The sequence below is a fragment of the Hemiscyllium ocellatum genome, chromosome 22 (genome assembly GCF_020745735.1).
Source record: "Hemiscyllium ocellatum isolate sHemOce1 chromosome 22, sHemOce1.pat.X.cur, whole genome shotgun sequence".
Lineage (NCBI taxonomy): Eukaryota > Metazoa > Chordata > Chondrichthyes > Orectolobiformes > Hemiscylliidae > Hemiscyllium > Hemiscyllium ocellatum.
Genome location: NC_083422.1, coordinates 16,981,363 through 17,008,922, shown reverse-complemented (window position 1 = coordinate 17,008,922; position 27,560 = coordinate 16,981,363). Strand labels below are relative to the sequence as shown.

At 40.1% G+C, this 27,560-nt stretch overlaps 2 protein-coding genes and 1 long non-coding RNA gene across 4 annotated transcripts in view; 1 reads left to right on the top strand and 2 right to left on the bottom strand.

The window, feature by feature from the left end:
- Positions 1-11,271: 11,271 nt before the first annotated feature.
- Positions 11,272-14,254, bottom strand: LOC132826439 (uncharacterized). Its single transcript, XR_009645880.1, has 2 exons — positions 13,970-14,254; positions 11,272-11,367 (listed from the first exon to the last, which is right to left on the bottom strand). It is a non-coding gene; the product is annotated as an uncharacterized LOC132826439 (long non-coding RNA).
- On the top strand, positions 12,912-20,867 carry ankrd1b (ankyrin repeat domain 1b (cardiac muscle)). The gene is made up of 9 exons (XM_060842363.1): positions 12,912-13,004; positions 13,730-13,936; positions 14,096-14,227; positions 14,325-14,432; positions 14,535-14,633; positions 15,224-15,322; positions 15,417-15,515; positions 17,476-17,574; positions 19,570-20,867. The coding sequence occupies exons 1-9, from the start codon at positions 12,978-12,980 to the stop codon at positions 19,657-19,659; spliced, it is 960 nt and encodes a 319-aa protein (XP_060698346.1). The 5' UTR covers positions 12,912-12,977; the 3' UTR covers positions 19,660-20,867.
- Positions 20,868-26,866: 5,999 nt separating this feature from the next.
- The window catches only part of rpp30 (ribonuclease P/MRP 30 subunit), a 42,118-nt gene continuing 41,424 nt past the window's right edge, over positions 26,867-27,560 (bottom strand). For both annotated transcript variants that reach the window (XM_060842362.1, XM_060842361.1), the window contains one exon: positions 26,867-27,303. In XM_060842362.1, coding sequence (XP_060698345.1) covers positions 27,191-27,303 — 113 coding nt within the window. In that variant the 3' untranslated portion in view covers positions 26,867-27,190. The remainder of the gene's footprint in view (positions 27,304-27,560) is intronic.

Genomic DNA, 27,560 nt, shown 5'->3' with positions numbered 1-27,560 from the left:
ATGAATAATATTTTTGAAAACTCTTGAGATTTGAAGCTGTTCTGCCCATGGGTCTACATGACATCATTATAATGGGTGATGATAATAGGATGCCTCTGTATTATATCTTACAGACCCATATACGACCATTGCCACCTCACTCCAAACCCTGGATTTCTCAGCTCGCAGCTCCTCTCCTAGACTCTCACTTCCTTGCTTTCAGGGAATATTGGTTAGAGACAAAAGCAAAACTGCAGATGCTGGTTTTGCAGTTTGCATAGAATACTGATCCCCAAAACGCCAGTTAAAATCCAGCATCAGGATTGCGATTTGACTTCACCACTTTGCTTACCACCCGTTCACGACCCCTTTGCCTCCTGCCTGTCTATTTCAGGGAATATTGGACACCAATAAGAGGCAGTGAGGGGTCGTGAACGGGTGGAAAGCAAAGTGGTGAAGTCTAATCGCAATCCTGATTGCTGGATTTTAACTGGTGTTTTGGGGATCAGCATTCTGTGCAAACTACAATCCTTAGATATGGTATTAGGCTGTCAGATTGAGATCTCGCATCCTTTAAGACTTTACACATCAGAGAAAGATTTGAAGTAAACACGTTTAATTGGTGCCGCACTTGTTAAAATATCTTTACACTGCTCAATGTTACAGATGGTCCTAATCTTTGATGCAGACAGTGTCCTGCAGCATTGCTGACATTGTTGTCACAGGCACTGACACTGCATTTGGGGTGAGGGCTCTTTCTGAAAGTTGTGGTGTCAACAAACAGCCTTCTTTCTACGTGTGACATGAACTATTGCCAATTTTTTTTTTATTCTTCAGAAGCAATCAACAGGAAACAGTGATAGCCTTGAAAGGATCAGACCATTATTCAACTACACAGCGAGATCTGAATAATGTAAATATACTCATTTAGCATATTTATTTAAGAAATTATGCTTACCCAAGCATAATGTTTTGGTTACAAAAGTATACACTTTATGTAAGTGCATATAAAATTGAACCTTTGTCCTTGAAGTAAAAATAATCTTAAGCCCCCAAGAATGTGATAGTCTGTCCAATTGCTATTTTAAGTAAAGAACTGTTGCCAGTCTCAAAAAACTATTGAAAGTAAGCATCATTCATAGTGTGTTACTGACAGATATCTCTATCACCTATCGTCGCCAAAATATTAGCATATTTCTTTAAATGGTTAACACTGTCAGTGAAACAACAGATAATGGAACACTTACCACCAATATGTTGATTAGTCATCTTGAGGAAGTTGTATTTTAAATCTCTACTCATGAGGAAACATAAAAAGATGTCTGGGGAAAATATTATTCTTTCAAGTTGATTTTAAAGCTTAAAGAAAAGTATAGTTAAAGCAGTTCAGTTGTTGGTTTGCCTCAGTTAATGCTATACAGGTCAGATAAATGTAGATTTAGATAAATGTAGATAAATGTTAAATCAGTAGTTTTGATTTCCTGAGAAAAGCTGTTTGGAGTGTGACAAACTGCCATCTGCTGTTTATCTGGATATATTGGTTAGATGAAATCTTGTACCTCAATAAAGTTATTGTTTTAGCCACTGTTGTGAATCTCATGCCTGAGAGACAGCAAGATAAAGTTAAGAGCAAAATAAAAAGGCCCTGGGCACCTAAGAACTTGTTGAATGGAATAAGGCTAGAGTTTTGGCCTTGAGTGGATAATGACCTAGTGGCATTATCACTAAACTATTCAGCTAGGGATTCAGGTAATGTTCTGGGGACTTGGGTTCAAGTCCTGCCATGGCAGATGCTGGGATTTGAATTTAATAATAATCTGAAAATAAGAGTCTAATTTTTTTTATTTCAAAAAATACTTTATTCATAAAATTATTTGGATCTCTATACAATTGGTCATGCCATTCTTGTGCACACATTACATTGCTTTACATACAGACATCAAAAGTTATTTTCCATATATACAAGTCTGTACATTTACTATCCAGCTCTTCTGCTGAGGCATCAGCGGAGCCCAAATGACTGCATGGGCCCCCTGTTCTTCTTAGGCAGGCAGATGTTACATGGTGGTCTTTCCCCACCGTACCTTGGTGGCAGCTGCCCCAAGCTTCAGCACGTCCTTCAACACGTAGTCCTGGACCTTGGAATGTGCCAGGGATCAACTCCTTCAGCTGGAAGATCAACAGGTTTCAGACCGCCCAAAGAGCGTCTTTCACCGAGTTGATGATCCTCCAGGCACAGTTGATGTTCGCCTCGGTGTGCGTCCCAGGGAACAAACCGTAGAGCACAGAGTCCCACGTCACAACTCTGCTCGGGACGAACCTCGACAAACACCACTGCATTTGTCTTCAGAGTTCTTCTTCATAGGCACATTCCAGAAGGAGGCGTGTGACAGCCTCATTCCCCACCGCCCCCCCCCCGCAGCCGCTTCGAGGGCAGCGTGCGGTGTGGCAGAGAGTCCGGGCACGCATAAAGGATCTCACAGGCAGAGCCCTTCTCACCACCAACCAAGCCATGTCTTGGTGCTTATTGGAAAGTTCTGGCGATGAGGCATTCTGCCAAATGACTTTGACAGTCTGCTCAGGGAAACCTCCCTCTCCTTTTCCCAAAGGTTTCAAGGACACTACGTACTGACCACTTCCTGATGGACTTATGGTAAAAGGTGTTTTTCTTCATAAACTTATCCATGAAGGACAGGTGATACAGAACAGTCCAACTATTCGGAGCATTCTGCGGCAGCGAGGCCAGGCCCATCCTTCGCAACACCGGGGACAGGTAGAACCTCAGTACATAGTGACACTTGGTTTTTGCGTACCAGAGATCCACGCACAGCTTAATGCAGCCACATACAAAAGTGGCCATCAGGGTGAGGGTGGCATTGGGTGTATTTTTTCCCCCGTTGCCCAGATCTTTATACATCGAGTCCCTTCAGACCCAGTCCATCTTTGATCTCCATATAAAATGGAAGATGGCCCAGGTGACTGCAGCGGCACAGATTCTGGGAATAGACCAGTAAGAGTCTAATGATAACCATGAAGCTATTGTCAGGGGGGAAACTCATCTGGGTTACTAATGTCCTTTATGGGAGGAAATCTACTATTCTTACCCAGTCTAGCCTTCATGTGACTGCAGACCCACAGCAATGTTGGTTGATACATAACTGCCCTATGGGCAATAAAGGATCTGCAGTAAATGCTGGTTTAGCTACTGATGTCCACATTCCATGAATGAATTTTAAAAATTATTGCAGTTATTGTTTTAGAGCGAGTGGAGCGCTTGCAGCCATGATCATTCGGTTGAAAGATAGTTACAATGCAATGCCATGTCATATGCAATGTATTAACAGGGTATTCATTGGTGAATAAAAAGTGACAATTTTTATTGTTATGTATTAAAGAAATCTACTTAGATTTTCAGCACACAGTTCTGAGAATTGTTCATTTTCCATGAAAAATATAAATGAATTTCACTATTCAATCATCTTTTACCAATGCACCTAATATTTACATCCCTTATCGCTCACAGTATAGAAACAAAATGGCAGGCAAGATTCCTGGAGACTGATTTAGCAAGATGGAAGGGACGCATCATAGGATTTACCAATAAATAACAGAGAGGCATGTCTAGACTTTGGTAATGTTAAACGGTGGTACTGTTGGGGGAGTGGGGGGGGGGGGGGGGGGGAGTGGGGGGGGGGGGGGGGTGGTGGTGGGGACTGATTGGTTGTCAGCTCCAGAGGAGGAATTACAGCAGCAATTGTGAGAAGAATGTGGGGATTGATTGATTGGACAATTCCTGGAAAGAGTAATGGGAAAAGAATCTCAGATTTGGCAGCACTTGCTGAATCCCAACTATTATATCGTAAAGGGGGCAGTTGAGCATCTGAAGATGTTGTTGAGTAATACCAGAGCCATTTCAGGACATGAAACAATGTCCCTTTGACTCCATGGGTTTTCCCAAGCATCATGCCTTTGATGATTGTTCAATTGCTGTTTTGCAGCAAATATTTGATTCCAATTCATCTGATCCTTTTATAACTCTCTGAAATTACCCCAGCTTTCTTTCAATGTTTTTATGCTTGATTTAGCCTTAAATTTTATAAGTATTTTAAACTTGATAATGTTATGATCATTGTTCCACAATTGCTTTCCCATCATGACATATTCCGATTTAATCAGTTCATTTCACAGAACTACCTCCATCGTTACTTGCTTCCTAACTCAGCTGAATCAAGAACATTTCTTATGATACATTTCAGGAACTCCATGCCGTTCCAACTCACTTTGCTGGTTACATTGTTACCTGTCCACTCTACGTTAGGGTATCTCAGTGATATAACAGATTATTGAAGAAATATAGCTACAACCAGCTTTCACCCACCTTGTCTTATTTTGCTCTTTCCTATTTTTTTTTGAATATCTTGTGGCCAGAAAAATTTAAAATCCTTCACTTATTTGAATGAGGTGTAGGATTTTCACTGTACACCAAACTGACAATCTTGAAATTCTGAGAAAGGGCCAATGGACCCAAAACATTAACTCTGCTCTCTTGCCACAGATACAGCCAGATCTGCTGTGGTTCTCCACTAATTTCTGATTTTGTTTCTCATTTACAGCATTGGCAGGTCTTTATTTTTTGTTTAAACAATTTTGTCACAAATATATTGGTCTTGAACCCAAGTTGTGAAGTTGACAGGCCAATATCCAATCCATTACAGCTTCAGATTTTCATTTCTTAATATTTTTATTTCAATTAGCTTAGGATACATTCTCTAGAATTCACACTTGGTTGAACCTCATGCAATAAGCAAACATATAAACATTGCATCAGTAAATTTCATAGAAATCCTAAAGTGTTGGAACAGGCCATTTGGCCCAACATGTCCACATCAACCCTCAGAAGAGTAACCTACTGAGACCTATTTCCCTACATTTACCCCTTGACTAATGCATCTAATCTATATATCCACGAACAGTGTGGGCAATTTACTATGGCCAATTCACCTAACCTGCACATCTTTGGACTGTGGGAGGAAACCCATACAGACACAGGGAGAATGTGCAAACTCCACACAGACAGTCGCCTGAGGCTGGAATTGAACTCAGGTTCCTGGCACTCTGAAGCAGCAGTACCATCCACTGAGCCACTGTGCTGCTAAATTGCAAATGATGGCTTCGACCAAATATATTGAAGATCATTGAACTGTACAAGAAAGATATTCTGAACACCTTGTGAACAGATTCTGTCTTTATTGTTTGTTGTAAAGCTTTTTTCTTTGCATTGGCCTTCTCAGTGATTCGTGGATGGTACAAAAAATTAAGGGAAAACTCCACTTACTCAATATTCTTTTGCTAATCCCAGAGCAATTCGCTTGTCATCATTATCATCCTCTTCCGCTTCCTGCTCACATTGCAGCATTTCAGTGAGGAAACACATTAACTCAGAGAACTGGACTGCAGTATTCTTCATAACTGTGAACAAGATAAATTCTGTGATGTCAAACAACGTCAAATAAATAGCAAAGAGAGAGGAAGAGACATCATTCTTATTGCTACTAAGCATCAGGGTATTGTCCATATTAAGGATTCCACACTGGCTAACCTTTGATACTAATTTATTTGGAACGAACATTACCATCCCCCAGTTTGGTGTTTTGCTCAGGAGTTGTGCCTTATTTCTTTGAGACCTAGAGGGGAGCAGCTCTGCTTTCAATTCTCTCCTGACTTTCCAGCACTCACCAGAGGGACAGAGAACAGCAGACTGGGCTCCTGAGGCTTTGTTGCTGCCTTCACCTTCATGAGAAAGAAATGGAGGCAGGTTCAAGGTAATTCTCAGCAACCTATCTGGATAATCTCAGTCATAACAGATCGATCCAATGTGTGGGGCAGCGGTCAAGGCAGAGAGAGAGGGAGAGAGAGAGGCATAGAAGCCCGTGTGACAGGAACCAGGATACACCACCTTCACCAACTTGTCAATATACTTATGAAATTCTACATAGTCTTCCTCAATACTTCCAGATTTCATGTCATCTGCCATCTTTGAAACTGCCCCACACACCTAGATCCAAATCAGGGAAAGTAAGGATCCAACAGAGATCCAGACAGAGCTTCATTACAACTCATTCCCAGTTCAGGTCACATCCATGAACGATCTAGTCAACACAAAGAAGGAAGCATATGATGGGTATAGACAGCTGGCATCGAGTGAATCCCTGGAGGAGTATAAGGACAGTAGGAGTATACTTAAGAGGGAACGCAGACGGGCAAAAATGGGAACTGAGGTAGCTTTTGCAAATAGGATTAAGGAGAATCCAAAAAGACCTTACAAATACATTAAGGATAAAGAGTAAATATGGCGAAAATAGGGCCTCTTAAAGATCAACTCTGAGTGGAACAATGGCAGTTTATGAGAACTAAACAAATATTTGACATCAGTATTTGGTGTGGAGAAGGCATGGAAAATGGGAACTTAGGAAAATAAGTACAGGTGATTTTTCTGTAGCACGTGTTTCTACAACACGAATTGGCAATAACAAAGATTGCTGAATTTAGACCAATATTTGTAGAACACAAACTTTCCTTACCTGTATTGACTATAACATGATCCTGGACCTATTATTTTAATTGGTGCTGGAACTGGATGATTTTCTTATAAAGCAAGGTCACACAGAAACCAAACTATGGTGTTATAAGAGAACTACCAGTAGCAAAGTCTTGAAAAATGTCCATATTACAAAGGGGGAGGTGCTGGAGTACTTAAAACATGTAAAGGTGACTAAATCCCCAGGAGCTGATCAGGCGTATCCCAGAACCTTGTGTGAGTTAGGGAAAAGGTTGTTGGACCCCTTGCTGAAACATTTGTATTATCAAAAGCAATGGGGGAGGTACAAGAAGACTAGAAATTGACTAATGTGGTGCCGTCATTTAAGGAAAATGGTTAAGGAAAAGCCAGGGAACCAAACACTGGTGAGCCTTACATCAATGATGGGTAAGTTGTTGGAGGGAATTCTGGGAGACATGATTCACACACATTTGGAAAAGCAAGGGCTCATTAGACATAGTCAGCATGGCTTTGTGCATGGGAAATTGAGTCTCACTAACTTGATTGAGTTTTTTCAAGAGGAGACAAAGCAGAGCAGTAAATATTACGGCTGTACAGGAATTGGATTAGATTACACTTTAGATTACTTACAGTGTGAAACAGGCCCTTCAGCCCAACAAGTCCACACCGACCCGCCAAAGCGCATTCCCCTACATTTACCCCTTCACCTAACACTAGGGGCAATTTAGCATGGCCAATTCACCTAACCTACACATTTTTGGACTGTGGGAGGAAACCAGAGCACCCAGAAGAAACCCATGCAGACACAAGGAGAATGTGCAAACTCCACACAGACAGTCGTCTGAGGCAGGAACTGAACCAGGGTCTCTGGCGCTGTGAGGCAGCAGTGCTAACCACTGTGCCACCATGCCGCCCACAGTTAGGCCACAGTTGGAATATTATGTGCAATTCTGGTCTCCTTCCTATCGGAAATATGTTGTGAAACTTGAAAGGGTTCAGAAAAAATTTACAAGGATGTTGCTAGGGTTGGAGGATTTGGACTATAGGAGAGGCTGAACAGGTTGTGGCTGTTTTCCCTGGAGCGTCGGAGGCTGAGGGGTGACCTTATAGAGGTTTACAAAATTGTGAGGGGCATGGATAGAGTAAATAGGCAAAGTCTTTTCCCTGGGGTCGGGGAGTCCAGAACTAAAGGGCATAGGTTTAGGGTGAGAGGGGAAAGATATAAAAGAGACCTAAGGGGCAACGTTTTCACGCAGAGGTGATACGGGTATGGAATGAGTTACCAGAGGAAGTGGTGGAGGCTGGTACAATTGCAACATTTAAAAGGCATTTGGATGGGTATGTGAATAGGGAGTGTTTGAAGGGATATGGGCTGGGTGCTGGCAGGTGGGGCTAGATTGGGTTGGGATATCTGGTCGGCATGGACAGGTTAGACAAAAGGGTCTGTTTCCATGCTGTATATCTCTATGACTCTATGACTACGCTATTTATATTGACTTTAGCAAGACATTTGACAAAGTTCTGCATGGTAGACTGGTTAGCAAAGTTAGATCACATGGAACCCAGGAGGAGCTAGCCAATTGGATACAAAATTGGTTTGAAGATTGGAGACAGAATGTGGTGATGGAGAGTTTTTTTTGGGCTGGAGGCTTGTGACCAGCAGTGTGCTGCTAGGATAAGTGCTGGGTCCACAGCTTTTCATCATGTATATAAGAGATTTGGATGTGAATATAGAAGGTATGGTTACTAAGTTTGCAGATGACACCAATATTGGTGGGAGCGACAGTGAAGAAGGTTATCTTAGAGTACAATGGGACATTAGTCAGATGGGCCAATGGACAAAGGAGGGGCAGATGAAGTTTAATTTAAATAAATGTGAGGTGTTGCAATTTGTTAAGACAAATTAGGGCAGGACTTATACAGTTAATGATAGGGTTCTGGGGAACAAAGAGACATATTGGTGCAGATGCATAGTTCCTTTAAAATGGCATCAGATGTAGACAGCGTAGTGAAAAAGATGTTTGGCCCACTAGCTTTCATTTGTCAGAGCATTGAGTACAGAACATGGGAATTTTACGGCTGTACAAGACATTGGTAAGGCCACATTTGGAGTACTGCATATAATTCTGGGTCACCTTGCTATAGGAAGGCTGTTATTAAACTAGAAAAGGTGCAAAAAAGATTTACAAGGATGTTACCAAGATAGGCAAGTTTGATTTACAAAGAGAGGTTGGATAGGCTGGGATTTTCTTTCCTGGGCATAGCGGCTGAGGGGTGACCTTATGGAGATTTATGAAATCACAAAGGCCATGGATAGGGTGAATAGCCAAGGTTTTTTTCTGTAGGTAGGGGAGTCCAACACTAGAGGATATAGGTTTAAGGTGAGAAGGGTAAGATATAAAAGGGACCTGAGGGGCAACATTTTCATACAGAGGGTAATGCATGTAGGCAACAAGCTGCCAGAGGAAGTGATAGAGGCAAGTACAATAACAACATTTAGAAGACATTTGGACAGGTAAATGAATAGGAAAAGTTTAGAGGATTTGGGCCAAATGCAGGAAAAAGGGCCTAGTTCAGTTTGGAAAATCTGGTTGAGCTGGAGAGCCTGCTTCAGTGTTGTATGACTCTATTAAATATTTATGCCATGATTCTTCCACAATAAAGGAAATGTCTCTAATTCTCTGCAACCATCAATCCAAGCCAACCATGAGGATTGTGAGTACATTTAGCTTTCTGACTAAGCAAGTCTCAACAGATAACAGTGAGGCACACGTGAATGCAGTGAAATCACTATGACGTGAAGTATTTATAAGGGAAATTTAAATTTGAAAAACATTCATGCCATCTGTGCTCTGTAAACATACATGTTCATGGCAATGGACATGGGCAGGAAAGTTGGGATCATGATTCAGAGCCCTCTTGTTTGATCAGGAACCTCTTTAATAAACCATTTGTAGGTGTGGTATTGTCAGCTGGCAGCAAATTTCACTGATGAACGCTTACCCCACTGTGGAATCCTGTGCATGTAAGTTCAAATTTTAATTATATTCATGTGGGTAAGGACACAAACAGAGAACATGGAGGCGACCCACTGTTCCAACTGCAATGTCACTCAGTTGACCAAATTCTGGCCTAGTGAAATGCATTAGAACAACTTCCCACCTCTGGTGAAAATATTGCTTCTTGCAATAAAATCGCAATCTTCTTCATATCCTGACTTAGCTAGGATATTAAATCTTCCAGGTTGACTGTGGACTGACAATTTTTCACTTCATATAAAACCAAACAAGCCTGAATGATCAAATTTTGAGTGCCTGCAGCATACTTTATTTCACATGAAACTGAATTGTGATCTTACTGACTTATATCATTAATGTGCATGGGTCAGTTGGACTAGATCAACAATGAATATCAACAACACATCACTTCCAAAATTGTGGACTGGAAATAATTATATAGTGTTCACTAATAAATCCAATAAAGAATGCAGCAGCCACCACTTTACACAGATGTAAAATTTGTTACCAAATGGATTTATTGTGGCAAATAGCACAAATAATGAGGATGAAAACATTAGAACAGGATTAGATGAAGTAGGGCAAGTGCAGCAAAAGCACCAGCTTAGAGTAGTGGTTAGCTTCAGTAAATATAATTCTATGAAATGTTGGATAAATCGCCATTGTCAGTGCTAGATTTGTAAATCAGACTGTTATATCAGTTATTTTGCATTTACATAGTTTGTACAAATTAGATTTTCTTTCAATTAATACATGTAGATGACTTAAATGTGGTTGCAAATTGATAGCTGAGATTTTGGAAGGTTATCATGAAAACTTTGCACCATCATCATTGTTGAGTATAAAGATGCTTTACATCTTTCACAGTCTAATTTGCACAAGACGTTCCTCTTTACCCTCATTCTCTGATTTACAGACCACAAGATAATTGCTGAATCAGGCTATTCAGCCCATTGAGTCTGGTCCAGCATTCAAGGGGATCATAGCTGAGCTGATCTGATCTGATAATGGTCAACCCCACTTTCCTGCCTTATCCCCATAATTCCCTTAATGATTATAAAGTTGTCTATCTTAGCTTTGAACATGCTTAATGACCCAATCTCTAGGGTCTCTGTGGTAAAGAGTTCCACAAATCCACTGCTGTCTGAGAGAAAACAAAAATCCTGATCTAGTTTGAAACGGGCCCCCTTTACTCTGAAACGTAGATTCTCTTGCTCCTTGGACGCTGCCTGATCTGCTGTGCGTTTCCACCACCCTTTTCGTCCCTTACTCTGAGTATGCCCTCTGACCATAGACTCTCCCACAAAGGGAAACAATCTACCCTGTCAAGCACCTTAAGAATCTTAAATGTTTTAACATAGTTGCCACTCATTCTTCTGAACTCCAATCAGCACAGATCCAACCTATTCAAACTCACCTTATTTAAGAACTTCAAAAAGTAAAGGGGTTGGAATAATTTCCACGCTAGTTTGTACCCTCACATACATTGTGGGAAATAGCACGTGTTGGCAAGTGTTCTAAACATGGTCATAAATGTTTTCTCCAGAATGCTTAAGGTAAGCCTGCGGTGTCAACACTAATGTATGGCGTTGACGTCCCCCTTCAGCATCGAAAAGGCAGAGCTTATTTTATTTTAGTGACAATACAGTAGTGGGAACTATAGCAAGGCTGACAAGTGTTATTCTTAGTACGAAAAAACAGCTGAGACCAAGAGGCTCTTTCGTGAACTGTTTATTTCTATTTGGTCTTTTAGACGCTACATTCCAGTCAAATCCACAAAGGGACACACACTTGCTTCGAGCGGATCACGTTCTGAAAAGACAAACATAAATATGCGTGTTAAATTATACCATAAATAATATCGCGCTTACATAATCAAAGTAAATATTATTAGACCGTCAACTCGGATTTCATATCAGCCTCCGATGCAGTATTTCGTCTGTTCATCTGATTTGGAATCAACAATAAACGCTGACAGTTTGTATATTTGTACAACATCTGTGTTTTCCTTGTCGGATTGTGGCTGTGTCATTACGGCCAGAGATGTCATTCGCGTGTAATTCACACAGTCCAACTCACTCTTTTAGCTCCATTCATCAAACTGCACACAGCCAAGGCTGAGTGGACCATCTGAAATCAACATTTAAGGGTTCCAGGAGCCAAACACAGAGTTACTACTGTTTCCTGAAACCGATCACCACCCCCCTCTCTCCAAGCAGCTCCACCTTTATCCAAATCATCGGGAAAGGTTTCCTTTCCATGGAATTCTGAGGAAAGGAAGTCGCAGCTGTCATCATCAGAACAATTAAACCAGTGAACATGGGTTGGGGAGGGTGGTGTGCAGTGAGGATATGAGACATAGAAACGGCATTTAGTGCAGTGTATAGACGCTGGGATAGGAACATAGCTATCGTTAATGAGCGATTAGGGAGGAAATGACAGGCAAAAGCTACACACTACTATGATGGAAATCCGGGACAAGACCAGAGCGCAGCAGACGCTGAAGCAGGATGAACAGTACCTGTGGAATAAAGAGACACCGTTTGGAAGGCTCCCAGCAGCCACTTACCTGCAGCTACCGCTGGACTTGCGCTGGGATGTTGTTTACTTTGGTTTCAACAAACCCCACAGGGCATCTCATGACACCAACAATCTCTCCGCGTTGATAGCGATCCTTTTACCTTGGTGGGCAGTATTTCCGAAACAAAAATGACTCTACTGTCTGTGACTGCATCATCTTCAGGAAGCACAGCGGGATAGTGATGCCAGCTCCGCTGGGTGAATTCAGGTGCAGAAACATCAATCTGACCAATGGGCTGCTCATCTGGTTTGAAGTATATATATTTTTGTCACGGTGACCAATCGATCTCGCAAGGAGACAGACGTATTAAAATGATTATGGGATGTAACGGAAACTCACAGGCAGTCCATGTTGTGTTTGAGCCCTGACTCTGTGTCAAGGTGAATTGCAACATTCATGCATTTAACGCGCCCTTGTTTCTCGGATCTGCTCGACTGGGAAAAAGAATTTATGGAATTCAGCAAGACAGCTGTCACGTAACACATGAGGTGGCAACATGATTAGCATAGTTTGCTTCTTTAGTCAGTTCTAATAGCACAAGGATTACATTTCAGATGCTTAATATATGCAGTTTTGTCTGTGTTAAAGGCGCCTTTCATCCTTGGTTAAAAAGGTCTTGTGACATGAGATCACGCCTCCTACTATGCCCGGAATGACAAGGAAGCGCTGGCTCTGACTGAACTCTGGCTGGAGCTCCCAGCTTGGAACATGACCTCACCCAGAGGCGCCCATTTTATATATAAGGAAGATCGGCTGGGAATGTCATCAGAAGTTTGCAGTTGTTCGCTCAGGAAACTCAACTAAACGCAAGGAGCTTTACTCCCCAAGAACCACTGGCAACATGGTGATGCTGCGAGTTGAAGACCTGGTAGGAACTTTTGACCCTAAAATATTGTTTAAATGCATGTCTCTGCTAGGGATAATCATCCAATACCGGAGTTTTACGAATATTGTCTTTATTATCATTCAACTGTGAATTATTATCTCACAGAATCGTGTTAAGAAGCAATATTTAATCCTTGAATCCGGTGCGTTTGCACTTAGTTATTCCTGCAGCTACTATATTCATCACTGGCGACTGTTCTGCAAGGCAAGTGGAGCTGTTGACAATGTAACAAATTGTGGTTGGATAGAATGGCCATGATAACTCACAGAATAATAGACAGCAAGTATGCATAGTCAGTTCTTTCTGGCTGTGGTTGGGGATACAATGATTAGGAGGTTTTTGTATTTAAACTGGCACTATCCATGGTGTTTCATGAGCTAGAAAGATGCAATATTTAATCTTACATTTTGTGGGAGTTTACACTGTACTGGGGAAGCGTGAATACAGATATGAACTTCGCTGTTTAAATATATATTTCGAATGCGCCCGTTGAAGAGTTTAACTGAGCTGGGATATTGCCTGTAATTCAATCCGAATTAACAGTCCTTCTTCCTAAATTCGAACACGGGGAAGTGGAGATGATGGTAATGAGTTATTTCTGTTGGATAAGGTCGGGGATAGTGGGCTGAGCTGCGGCGGTGAATCGGATTTCCGAGGGCCGGGGCCGCTCTCACCATCCGCAATCATTGCCTTCTCTTTTCCGCCAGGTGACCGGTAAACAGAGTGAGGTGAAATCCGGCGGATGGGAGGCCGAGCCTCCATCGGTGCAGGAAGAGTTTGGCAGCGGGGAATATTGCTCTGCGATGGCGATCGAGAAACAGGACGGTGTGAAAAGCCGAACGGCGCCATTCCCGTTCATCCCCTGCCCTAAGCACCAGAAAGAGAAACTCCAGCCGGTGCCACGCAACAAAAATGTACGTGTGAAAAGTGAATGTGCCAACACTCACCATAAGGCCAGCGACTTCCTTATTGACCGTCCGAACGACCATTCATGTAGCTCCCCTTCTCCTTTAGAGGATCCATTGATGGCGTGTGCTATCTGTCACTAACCATTGTCGCTCTTGTGTGTTTAGGTTAAGCCAGCGGTGCAGAGGCTGAAACTTGAAACGGTGGATGATCTCCAGTTCCTTGTCAGCCTGAAGAAACACAAACAACCCAGGGCCGTTGTTGTAGAACCCGTACCTCAGCCGGAACCCGACACTATTGTAAGTTCAAAGCAGCAGTCACAAAACTAAAGAGCGTCGAGAAATGGTGCTGATCTTCTGAAATGAAAGTCTGACCCCCTTCTTGTGATTGGCTCAGGTTGGACCTGTAGATGCGGAGACCTTTTGGCAAGCAGCGGTAGAAAATAATCTCCCTGTGATTGAGAAATACTTGGCCGACGGGGGGCAACCAGATATATGCGACCAGGTAAAATAGATAAGCCAATCCAACATATTAGTGTGATTTTTTTGTTTTGTAATTCTGGCTGATTAAATGAAACCAAACAGTTCCTTTTTCATACTTAAACAGTTTAACAGGACTGCCATGCACCGGGCCTGCTCTGAGGGGAACGAGGAAATTGTACTGAAACTACTAGAAGCCGGAGCCTCCACTGAGTTTCGAGATATGGTAATGATCATTTACCGTGTGCTATTTACGCAGCAACTCAGGGTGATGGAAAAGTCATGTGCCTTAAGGCAGTATTCTGTTAACTACAATAATTGCTTACAAGGGCCTACAAACGGTGTTTTCTAGTTTCTGGATTCAATTACAAGAGAACACAAACACCGATTGTATTCCTCAGAATGTAGATTAGAGCGCGATTTTATTAAAGTTTCAAGGGAACTAATATGATCATTACTATTATATTGGTTGGGGAGTCTGGGACTAAAAGATATTGGTCCTAGGTCGTTTAGTTTTATATTTAATGTGAAATCAACCGAATTTTGTTAGTCAAATAAATTAAAGACACAAAAGTAGCGATTTTATTGAATGTCAGAGCAGATTTAAAGTGCTCGATGGCTTAGCCTTATTCCTGTATTTCTAGGATCTAGTTTGAGAATGAGCACACAGAAAAATGAGCACGCTTAGCGTAATGCAATAATTGACATGATTTATGCCATCTCATTACGCGATTATAAACATTTTTCATGCCACTTTAACCCATACTACTTGTGAAATATTCTTTACTAAGTGACATTAACTTACATCATGCACAGCTCGATGCCACAGCGGTCCACTGGTCTTGCCGTGGTGGTAGCCTGGAAGTGCTGAAAACCTTGTTAAACAACGATGCAAATGTAAACGCCAAAGACAAGGTATGCAGCTATCTATACAGTCAAATATCATAGCCAAGATTCACTTGCAATAGTGCATGTGCCAATAACATGATTTTGTTTGTGTTTAACACAGCTATGTAGCACTCCTTTACACGTTGCTGTCCGAACTGGGCATTATGAATGTGCTGAACATCTTATCGCATGTGGAGCAGATCTGAATGCCAGAGATATAGTATGTATTAATTCATGTACAAGGAATTCGTTCTGTCTTATCTTACCTATCATATTGGACGTATGTCTTCTGTAAAAGACAGATGTAAAGGGCAAGGACAAACCACAGTATTTTAATTGTTCAAATATGTATAGACCATACGGGATGACCTGAGTGGTAACAAGGGTTATAGCATGCCAAACTACTAAGATCCAGATTCTGGTCTTGATTTGAGGTGCGCAAGACAACTATTTGACAGGTGTTTAATGTGGAGTTATACTGCTTGGTATGAAATGCGATGGAACATTTGAAGCCTGGTTCCTAATAACTATGGAAAGACAACATAAAACGATCTAGAATTCAACATCACAACTGACCATGAGCTGTTAATTTATGCCCATAGCCCAACTGTTTCAGTAATGCCCTTTTGTGAATCAAATCTTCAAATCTTACCGCGTTAGACCTAAAAGAGACTGATCACAAACCTGAAGCTGATCCATAACTATTATCTGAAACGACCCCATCAAGTAACTTAGTTCTATCATGATTATAAAAGAAAGTCCACCACACCTCAGGAAACAATGGATGGTTATTAAGGCCATTTCCAAGAAATATGGGAAAACTCAGGCAGAAAATGGAAATGCCGTCCAGCTAATAGACAATGTTTGAGTTTAGGTTAAAGGCGGAAGTTGGTTTTGGTATTGGACTATATCAGAGTGGCACTTGTTGAAAAGGCGATGTTTTACAGCGAACTATTAGACTGCAGCGGTGGGTTTACTGGGGGGACCAGGAGGGTACAGGAAAGGTCACCATCGGGTCAATGGCCGGACACATTCCTTGTAGAGAAGATGAGCACTGAAACTGACATTAGCGAGTAATACAGCTGTTATGAGGGATGGAGAATTGTCTGCTGGAATCTCTGTGTTGGACGGAGCTGACACAGTATCGAGCTGAGCGAAAAGGCCGTCCACTGGAATCGCCTTCCTGCCTGAACAGGCGAATCTTCCTAACCGGCTGTTGTACTTCTAAGGCTAATTGGCTACCTGCAGGTGATAGGAATTGCAGATCACCAGGGTCAGGTGTCCCCTTTCGTGGAAAGCAGTTAAGATATCACATTCTGTCCCCAGTGATCTAGTTTCTTTACAGGGACTGGAATATCAAGCCCAGGAATAACAAGACCCACTTAACTGAATTACCTAACACTGGGATTGGAAGTCTGCTATTCTCCTGGCATCTTGATAAAATGTTACTCTTAACTGATGACAGTACAAGTGGAGACGCAAACATAGGAGCGGTCCTAGAAAACAGGCTTAACTTAGACACAGCGCCTGCATGTCAGAGGGTCTAAGTAAGGGCTGTGAACAACATCTGGCGCCGGGAGAAAAGTGCATTACTTTCATGGCCAGCATGACTACTATTGGCTGGAATTACGCCTTTGGCTTCTGTTCTGGGCATTGTGTCACAATTGACGGTCGATTTTTCACTACTTTCACTCCACTGCTAGGCAAATGACTTTACTTTCAGCAAGTGAATACTTCTGCCAAGTGACTATTGATGTTGGGCATCTGCAGATAACTAGAACTTAGAAGGACAGGCTGGTTTATTTCAAGTCAAAGGGCAGTTATGGCAGGCTTGTGATCAACCTTGAGACAAAAGAGTGAAAATCAACGCGTTATATATTTCATTAACGGAGTTTGCAATTGTTTCATCAAGCAGCCATTTTTAAATTCAGGTACTGTATCTGTATTTTACCTATTACATAGTGAGAGGGAAGTATAGTTACAGCACAGACTGGCTCAATGAGCCTTGGCTTTGGTGAACTGCCTTGTGTCCCAATGCTGAGAGAAAACACCACCAAAGATTGTAATTTTTTTGGGGAATTTTTCCTAAATGAAATTGGATCGCACATGATGAAAAGTAGTGGAATCAAACTGGTTTTGTTGAATAGTGACCTTTATCTCCAAAACTGTATTTTCTGAAGGAAGGAGACACTCCTATGCATGATGCAGTCAGGCTAAGCCGTTACCGATTGATGAAGCTTCTGATGATTTATGGAGCCAATCCAACTTTAAAAAACTGCGTAAGTACAACAATTGGAAACCTTCACATGATAGAAAGAATTTGAAATTAGAGTCCTTTTAAGGTTGTTTCATAAAGTGAAGAAGGGCTTATGCCCAAAACGTCGATTCTCCTGCTCCTTGGATGCTGCCTGGCCTGTTGCGCTTTTCCAGCAACACATTTTTCAGCTCTGTTTCATAAAGTGCCCTAACTTCTACATGAATTGATGGTTATGAAAGGATTTGGTTTTGGACTGATGTTTTGTTCATTATAAGCTGCTGTATAATATGTCAAATTTGCAGTGAGAATTTTCAAAATCAGTGAATGTAACTATTACTGTCCATTTCTAAAACTTGAATTATTTACTTTCTGTAAAAACAAGAGTTCCATGCCTAAAATAAATTTCAAGATAATATGAATTAAATTACTTTTGAAATCTAAACTGTTTAAAGTTCAGTTCAACAAGTTTGAAGAGTCTATTCAACATAGAGTCACATGTTTAAACAAAGTGTGTGCTAAGTGTATTACCAACTGATTGCTGTAGCAGCCGGCATTACATTCAACATATGCTTCCCTGAATTGCACAGCACTTTGATTACTGTCAAGCTATGTAAACTATACATCTCTGTAGCATTAACCTCAATGTAGCTGCTCAACATTAACTTTATACTGTACTAGCTTTCCTTGGGACCATTATGATGAAGAAATTGCCCAGAGTGCAAAAAATAATCAATTTGGGAGATCAACACTTCTTTCTGTTTTAAGTTTCTAAAGAGTAAAAGTACTGCAGATCTTTTAAGAAAACCTGGAAATAGACCATGCCATTCAGTTGCATTAGATAATATTTGAATCTTTCCAGACTAAGCCCTTCATTTGAACTGAACAAATATTTAAGAGACTTGTAACTGGGTGTGGGGAAGGCAGGGAAAATTAAACTCAGTGGACTGACCCATCATCATAAAAGAAAAAACAGATTGTTACATGGTTAATACTAATCTCATAATTTTCTATTATTTGATATGAAAAATTAAAGAAACAAAGAACATGTTACTAGCTAAAGGCAACAGAAGTCAACCCAAGAAGGGATTAGGCACCAGAGTGATGGCCTGTTGATCAGATCTAAAATTAGAGTATTTCAGCCTTTCCTATTTTGTACATGTTATGTAATCATATTGTAACACCATAGAAGCTTTAAGAATAAATATGACAAGCAAATCCATGAGATAAGATCTGCTTTTTGTAAATCCATACTGACTGTCTGATAAGTATCATGTGGATAAATATGACATTACCCGCTTTGATAGCAAAAACAGGAAGATAGATTAACATTTTAAGTAGCAATAGGCTAAGAAAGGAGGTGGTGCAAAAAGACTTGGGTATCCTTGTACATCAGTCACTGAAAGCATGGCACAGCAAGTGGGGGAAAAAGGCAACTGGAATTCTTTTATTATAAAGGCCAAAGTACAAGTTGAGGAGCAGGGATGTCTGCTACAGTCATACAGGGCATTGGTGAAACCACACATGAAGCACTTCGATTTAGGCAATATTAACTGGGGTTTGGAAGGATGAAGGGGAATACATGAAAAACTATAACATTTTAACAAGTCCACACAAGATAATGGAGACAGGATGTTCCCAATAACTTGAAAGTCCAGAACCAGGCATCACAGTCTAAAGGAATATAGGACTGAGGAGAAACATCTTAACCTGGAGAGCAGTAAGCCTCTGGGTGGAATTCTGTCACACAAAGTAGTTCAAGCCAAAACATTCAATGTTTTCAATAAATAGTTAGATACAGTTCTCAAATCTAAAGGTTTCAAAAGGTAGATGAAGAAAGTGGGAATAGTAACCTGAGATGGACGATCAGCCACAATTATACTGAACGGCAGAGCAGGCTCAAAGGGCTGAATAATCTACTCCTGCTCCTATTTTTATGCATCTGAATATTTAATATCATTTCAATAATTGTTACAAGTTTGAATTGTTGCATTTTATAATTGGTGCTCTCTTGTTACAGAATGCACAGACACCGATAGACCTTGTTCTACAGTGGCAAACTGGTACAAAGGAAATCCTTAACCAATTTATGGAAAATTCACACAAGTAACCAAAGTGATGCTTGCTTCGTGCAAATTACATCCCATCCCCACCCCCCCAAGAATGACCAGTGCATTCGCCTGCTGTGGCAGATTGTGAGGACTTGAACACTCATTAGAACATTAGTTTAAATGTGATGTAGTACTGTGATTATTTATTACAATTGTTTAAGTTCACAACTTGATGAAAATGAACTATGAGATCCAGAACATTGAAATTATTTTCAAAGAAGACTGGAATCTCTGACCTTTTTGACTGTCAGTAAAGAAGTTTATTCTGAGAACCTTGAATGGTGAAGAAGTTAAGGCCGTGGGATGCTGGAAAGCTGAAAGTTGGAGTAATTTATCAGTGCACGGTTGAAATGTTAGACATAGTGGGAGGGATGAGTATTTAAAATCTTGCAAATGATTTTACTACCCAATATCTAAATCAGCAATGGTGACATTTAAGTTCCATTGCATCCCTCCATCATTTCAATTAAGATGGCAACTCAACTATTAAAAGTAATTTCTTATTTAAATAAGAATTGGAAAGAGATCTTGGAAGAAATGAAGGTATGAGTAAGTACTGAATATGGGAAAACAGTAAGTGGGGATTTATGAAACTTGTGAACTGAATAATTAGGATGTAATCAACGATGATGTAAAATTTGTATATTTCTATAGTTGTTTGAAATTTGTAAATTTTGTACACATTAAGCATTTATTGTTATTTATCTGAAGTTTAAGAGTAAGACTACTTTTAAAAGTGGGATGATTCCAATCCACTTTGTGAATTGAAATGGATTGCACAATTAAAGATTGCAGTAGGGAGAACATTTATCACAGGAAAATGTCTCCCAAGTTGGATATTGATCAGAGGGAACAGGAAAACTTGATCATTTATAATGTCACACCCATTGACAGAGCAGATCAGAATGCAATCCACACTCTAAGTGAAAGCAAAGCACTTGCAAAATGTGTGGGTTCCTAAATGTAGCTTAAAAGGGCTGCAGGCAAGCTGCTCAAGGTAATATGCTTGTGAACTCCCTCGTACTATAAAGTTTCATAACGTTGATCCACATTTCTTTTGTAAAAAGGGACAATTTCTGATGCAAAGTATTAATAGGGAGTTCTATTTTAAAAGCTTTTGTATTGTCCTGTTTTGGATTTTTGAGATTTTCTTGGAAAACACTGAATACAATATGATAAAGAAAAAAAATAAAAGTATAAATTTGGAGTTGATTTGTTTTAAAATCATTTCAAACATCTAGTAATTATCCATATTTACATCATTTTGCTCTCATTTCTGAAGATAGAAGGATACAAAAATCCATTGGCTATTAACAAATCAATGCTACCTAATAGGCAACAATTATACAATTCAGAGCCAACCAATCTTCTGTTGTTGGATTAAACTTGCCAATTCAATGTGGCACAGTAAAGATTAAAATAACCGGCTAATTATTATAGAAACCATGAAACAGAAACTTAAAAGGTATAATAATCTGTGGATTACTACTTGAGCCACAAGCAAATTGGTGCAGGGTGATTGAGATTTGAGAGATGAATGCGTGGTTTGAAATATGATGTCAGAAAAATAGGGTTTTGTCTGTCTACCCCAGAAAGAAATAAATGGGGCATGCAAGAAATATACTGCAATTATCATTGGTGACTTTATCCAAATCTACATGTAGATTAATCAGATTGGCAACAATAGCCTGGGGCGGCACACTGGTTAGCACTGTTGCCTCACAGCACCAGGGACCTGGTTTGATTCCAGCTTCTGGCGACTGTCTATGTGGAGTTTGTACATTCTCCTAGTGTCTGCATGGGTTTCCTCTGGGTGCTCCAGTTTCCTCCCACAATCCAAAGATGCGCAGGTCAGGTGAATTGGCCATGCTAAATTACCCACTGTTAGGTGCATTAGTCAGAAGTAAATGGGTCAGGCTTGGACAGTTGGTATGGACTTGTTGGGTCAAATGGCCTGTTTCCACACTGTAGGGAATCTAATCTAAGATTATTAACTTGCAAAGTTAGATCAGAGTTCCAAAATTTAGGGGGTCTTGTGGTCTTTTTGCCCTTCTTGCCACGTTCCCACTCTCTCTCTCTCCTAGATGCCTTAAAATCAAAAAATGTATCCATCCTTTGAATATAATCAGTGACTTTGCCTCTACAGCTTTCCGTGGTAGTGAATGCCATAGATTTACCATCCTTGAGTGAAGATATGTTTCACCTTAGTCCTAAATGTTCTACCCGATACTGTGTGCCCAGGTTCCTAATCAGGGAAAATCTTCTCCGTGAAATCTAGTCTGTCCAGTTCTGGTAGAATTTTATATGTTTCCAGTGGATCTCCTCTCATCCTTCTAAATTCTAATCAATACAGGCTCAGTTGAATCAATCTGTCCTCAGTGGACAGTCCTGCCAGTCCCTGGTAATGCCTAGTAAACTTCTGCTGCATACTATGGAAAGTTTACGCTTAGATAGAAAGACAAAAACACAATATAATACTCCTGTTGCCTCACCAAGGCCCTGTGTAACTCAGTAAGACATCACCACTTCTGATCGCAAATCCTCTTGCAATGAAGGCCAATACACCACAGCCTTCCTAAATGCGTGCTGCAACTGTCCTCTTACATAGACCATACTGGAATGAGTAATTGTTGCAATTCATGCACATGTTCTTTAAATATAAACCATTGCCTATCTACTAGTAATCCCTTGCCAATTTGTACCTTATACCATCCTTCATTTAAATTCAGGACTCCAATTTCAGATTTGACTACTTCACTACCCATCTTCTTGAATTCTACCATATTATGGTCACCCTTCCCCATGAGACTCCACACAAGATTGTTGATTTGTCATTTCATGTTGCACATTATCCAGTCTAGAATAATCTGTACTTTGGTTGATTCTTCAACGTATTAGTCTAATAGATTTTCTGGAGTGTGTCTGGGATAGTCTATCTGCACAATAACATTGTTAATAAGTTAAAATGATTAATGATTACAGTTATACTTTGCATGCATCTGATTTCTTGTTTAAGCCTATCCCTTACATCTCCCCAACTGCTTGGGACCATTCGACAACCACCAGTTTTTTCTGCCTCTTAGTGATCCTTATCTCCATTCACACAGATTTCACATCATAATTTTCCAAGTCAACATTGTTCCTCACTACTGCATGGTTTTACTCTTTTACTAACAAGACTATCCTACCTTCTTTCCCTCTCTGTCCTTTCTAAATAAGGAATACTGCTGTATGCTGTTCTCATTCTTGTTAACCTTGTTGCCATGTCCCTGTAATTACAAACAGTTATGAAGTTGCAGCCATTTATGCTAACTTATCTTCCTTACTGTGAATGCATCACATATTAAACAGAAACATTTTGACTTGTGTTTTTAACCTAGTCAATCATCTTAGCTTTAATTTGCACTATAGTGTCCTATATCTTTTGGGCAAAACGAGGACTGCAGATGCTGGAAACCAGAGTTTAGATCAGAGCAGTGCTGGAAAAGCACAGCAGGTCAGGCAGCATCCAAGGAGCAGAAAAATCAATGTTTCGGGCAAAAGCCCTTCATTAGGTCGATTTTCCTGCTCCTCAGATGCTGCCTGACCTGCTGTGCTTTTCCAGCACCACTCTGATCTAAACCCATATATCTTTTGTCCTTGTCTTTTCTGCCTTTCACTTTTGCTTCTTACTTCTGAACTTGCCATACACCATCCTGAAGAGGTAAAAGACAGAAAGGCAAAGTGACCCAGAGGATGGGAGGACATTGGAGCCTTAGCTTTTCCAGCAGTTTATGGTTTCACAACTTGTTTGGATGAAATTGGGGTCGGGACAGATGGGGAAATGAGAAGGAATGTAATGGTTGTAGGGGATACTATAGTGAGAGGGACTAACATTGTTCCTTCTACCAAAGAGTGCAAATCCAGATGGCTGTACTGTTGGCCCATTGGCGAGTGTTCAGGATATCTGGTCTCAGTTGGAAAGCAACTTGGACCAGGACTACTGGATCCTTTCCTTCCCACATGTTGGTATCAATGACAAAGGTAAAACCAGGCAAGAGGCTCTGCTCAGTGAGTATGAAGTTAGTTTTGAGGTTCTAAATTAAAAAGTAGAATCTAACAATCTCCAGATTACTGCTCGAGTAATGTACAAATTGGCATAGGAATGAGTAAGGTTAGGGAAGTGACTGCATGACTCAAAGATTGGTCTAGAAGTAGGTTCCAGTTAGTAGGGCACTGGCACCTATACTGGGGAAAGTAGGATTGTACCATTGGATGGTCGATATCTGAACTATGCTGGGATTGGTTTTCTAGCAAAGCTCAGGATGAGCGAGGTTGGGTATTTATAACAAATCAAGAGACAGAAGAGCAAAACACTAATGGGGAAATGAAGATCAGACAATGGTAGCAAGGAGGAAAAATACTGAAGAACATCTCAGAAATCAAGACTACATGCTACAAGGATAACAAAACAAAAGCCAAAATGTCTTTATCTGAATGGAGAACAAATTATTATGGGTAATTTTAATTCACATATCAACTGAAAACACCAGCTTAGTTCTAACGGCCTTAATGCGATCATCAAATGCTTTCAAATAAGATTCTTAGAGCAGTATGTTCTAGAACTGACCAGAGAACAGTCTATACTAGAATTGGTAGTGTGTAACATGGTAGGAATAATGAACGAACTTCAAGACAAGGTAGCATGACTGAATTTTAAATGCAGTTTGAATAGGAGAAGAGGGAGTCTAAAACTAGGTTTCAAAATTGCGTAATGGCAACTATGGGAATGAAAGTTAAGGTGACCAAAATTAACTATGATATTAAGCTGGTAGATAGATCAGTAGAGAAACAGTGGTAGACATTTAAAGGGATATTTTAGGGTGCTCAAGTTAAGTATATTTGTACATCAAAGGAAAATTCAAAAGGGGTGAACACATCAGGTGTGGTTAATTAAAGAACTAAAGAACAACAAGCTTAAAGGGGAAAAAAAGCAAATGTACAAAGGAAAGGCAGGTCAGATGACTGGTCAGAATATGAAGAATAGTAGAGGATGTCTAAAAGTTTATCAGGACGTATAAATTAGAGCATGGAGGAAGCTAGCTAGAAATGTGAAGGTAGTTGGCAAGAATTTCAATTCAATTCTTTCAACAAACGGAAAAAGTAATGAGACATAGCCCTCCAGTGGTTGAGAATTGGGAGTTATCAGTAAAAAAAAAGTGCAGGTGCAATGAATAGATATTTTGCTTCGGTCTTCACTATTGAATATCCAGTAATACCTATTAATCAAGAGGTTGATGGAAGAGAGAAACTTGATGAAATTATAACCACCGTGGAAACAGTACTAAAAAATCTGATTAAACTACAGGTTGATAAGTCTCCAGGTCTTGATGGACAGCATCCTGAAGTCTTGAAGAAAAAGGTGGCTATTGAGGTAAGATGTATTAGTGTTAACTTTCCAAAACCTCTGATTCTGCAAGGTTTTATTATACTGGAAAATAGCAAGAAGAGATGGATACCAAAAACAGGAAGCTATAGGCCAGATAGCTTGACAACTATTGTGGGGAAGCTGTTTATATCAATCATTATGGAGGTTATAACTAGACACTATGGAAAGTATACAAAGTAATCAGGAAGAGTCAGTATAGGTTTGTGAAAGGGAAATCCTATTTAACCAATTTATTGGAATTCTTCGAAGGAGTAACATGTATTGCAGATAAAAATGGAGCTTGTTGATTGTCTGAAGACATTTAATAAGGTTACGCGGTTATGCATAAAAGGTCATGGCACAAGTAGGCAGTTTTAGATTAGATTAGATTACTTACAGTGTGGAAACAGGCCCTTCGGCCCAACAAGTCCACACTGACCCGCCGAAGCGCAACCCACTCATACCCTTACCTAACACTACGGGCAATTTAGCATGGCCAATTCACCTGACCCGCACATCTTTGGACTGTGGGAGGAAACCGGAACACCCGGAGGAAACCCACGCAGACACGGGGAGAACGTGCAAACTCCACACAGTCAGTCGCCTGAGTTGGGTATTGAACCCGGGTCTCAGGCGCTGTGAGGCAGCAGTGCTAACCACTGTGCCACCGTGCCGCCCACACAGTTGTGGTATAGGGAGAGACATACTGACAAATAGAAGAAACAATTTGCTTAACTGGGCCTTTTTTAAGATTAGCAGGATGTAATAAGTGGGATTTCATGCAGTGCGACACTAGGCCCTCAACTGTTTGTTATTTATATGAACAAATTAGACGAGGGGATTGAAGACCTGGTGGTCAAATTTATGGATGAAGCAAAGTTAGGTAAGAAAGTGTGTTGTGAACATGATAATGTATATAAAAGTTAAGCAGTCCCAGCATGTTCAATCTTTCGTTACCGCAACAGCCTTTCAGTTCTGGGATCACTGCAGTAAATCGTTTTTGTATGTTCTCCAGTGTCTATATAGATCCTCTTTATAGTATGCGATCCAAACATTCAGTACTTCAAATACAGCTAAACCAAAGATCTTACAGGTTTAACATCACTCTATCACTCCTAAGTATACCCACTTTTATTTTTGTTAATATTGGTTTTACTAACCTTCATTGCTATTTTATCAATTACGTGTGTGCACCATAAAACCCAATGCTTCTTTATTTGATTTGGACTCATTTTCCACCTTTCCTTAATTTACCATCTCACATAAGCATTCGAAAACCAGGTAGCTTGACACAAGTGAGAACTTGCATGCCTTTGCAATTATCTCCTGGATCAAAGTACCTGCACAAGGAGCCTCCACCACTGGGTTTCTCATCCTTTCAGATTACCTCTCCAACAAAAACAGGATCATCAATCTCCTTCACATTCCATATATTCATAAACCTCTACGGCAAGGGCAAATTTTGGCTTAATTGAAGATATTAGTTATGATACAATGGAAAAAATATGCAAACACAGAAAACGCATTATCTTTTAGACTAGCTCAACTTCCTGGAACCTACTGCGGGTCTACAATGCACGACCCATAGGTTAAGACTAACTTTTGAAGAGAAACAGTTTATTTTCCATGCTGTACATCTCTATGACTCTATTAGGATTGTATGATAAATAAGATTCAGATAAATATATTGTCTGAGAAAACAGAAAATATTTGTTATGCATTACTAGACATAAATGAAAATTGTTAAGTCTTATTGAGCCCTAAAAGAATTTTAATAAAATCTAGCATGATGGATAAGAACTATGTCAGTTGTAATATTTATTCATGATATTCATTATCTGAACTCGCATATTTGATAATGATTTCCCACAATGTGAAACATTTGAATTTAAGAAATTTTAAACATCTGCGTTGGAACAAAATGTGCCACAGATCTTAATTATCACAAACTCTTAACTTTGTGCATTCAAAAATCATTGCTGATGAAACAAAATGTGAAATAGTAATTACAAAAGTACAATTTAAAAAACACAGCCCAATTTCAACAACATTTACAAAAAAAATGTACATGCTTGCAAACTTAAAAATCAAATTATAAATTTGACAACGATATTTTCTCATTGTCAGTCACTTTTGGTCTTGGCTCGTTTGGAAAGAGGTCTTTCTTCATCCTTCTCTTCAACTGCTGGAGTTTTCCTCACTGTATAGATCACTCCAAATGCAGTCTTTCTAGTTTCTGTATTGAAAACATGATTCAAAGTTTAGTTGAAAGTGAATTCATTCATACAATGAGTATAGGAACACTAAAAAAAAGACTTCACCCAATTCTTCACTACAGTATCCACTCCTTTAATTATAGTATTACAGAAAACAATTTAAAAAACCTATTACCTTCTAGAAAATTGTGCAGTTTTCTAATCATATCATGTAAATGCTAGGTTTTCATCCATTTTTAGTCTACAATTATCACTCAAGATGGATTTATTTTGTCAG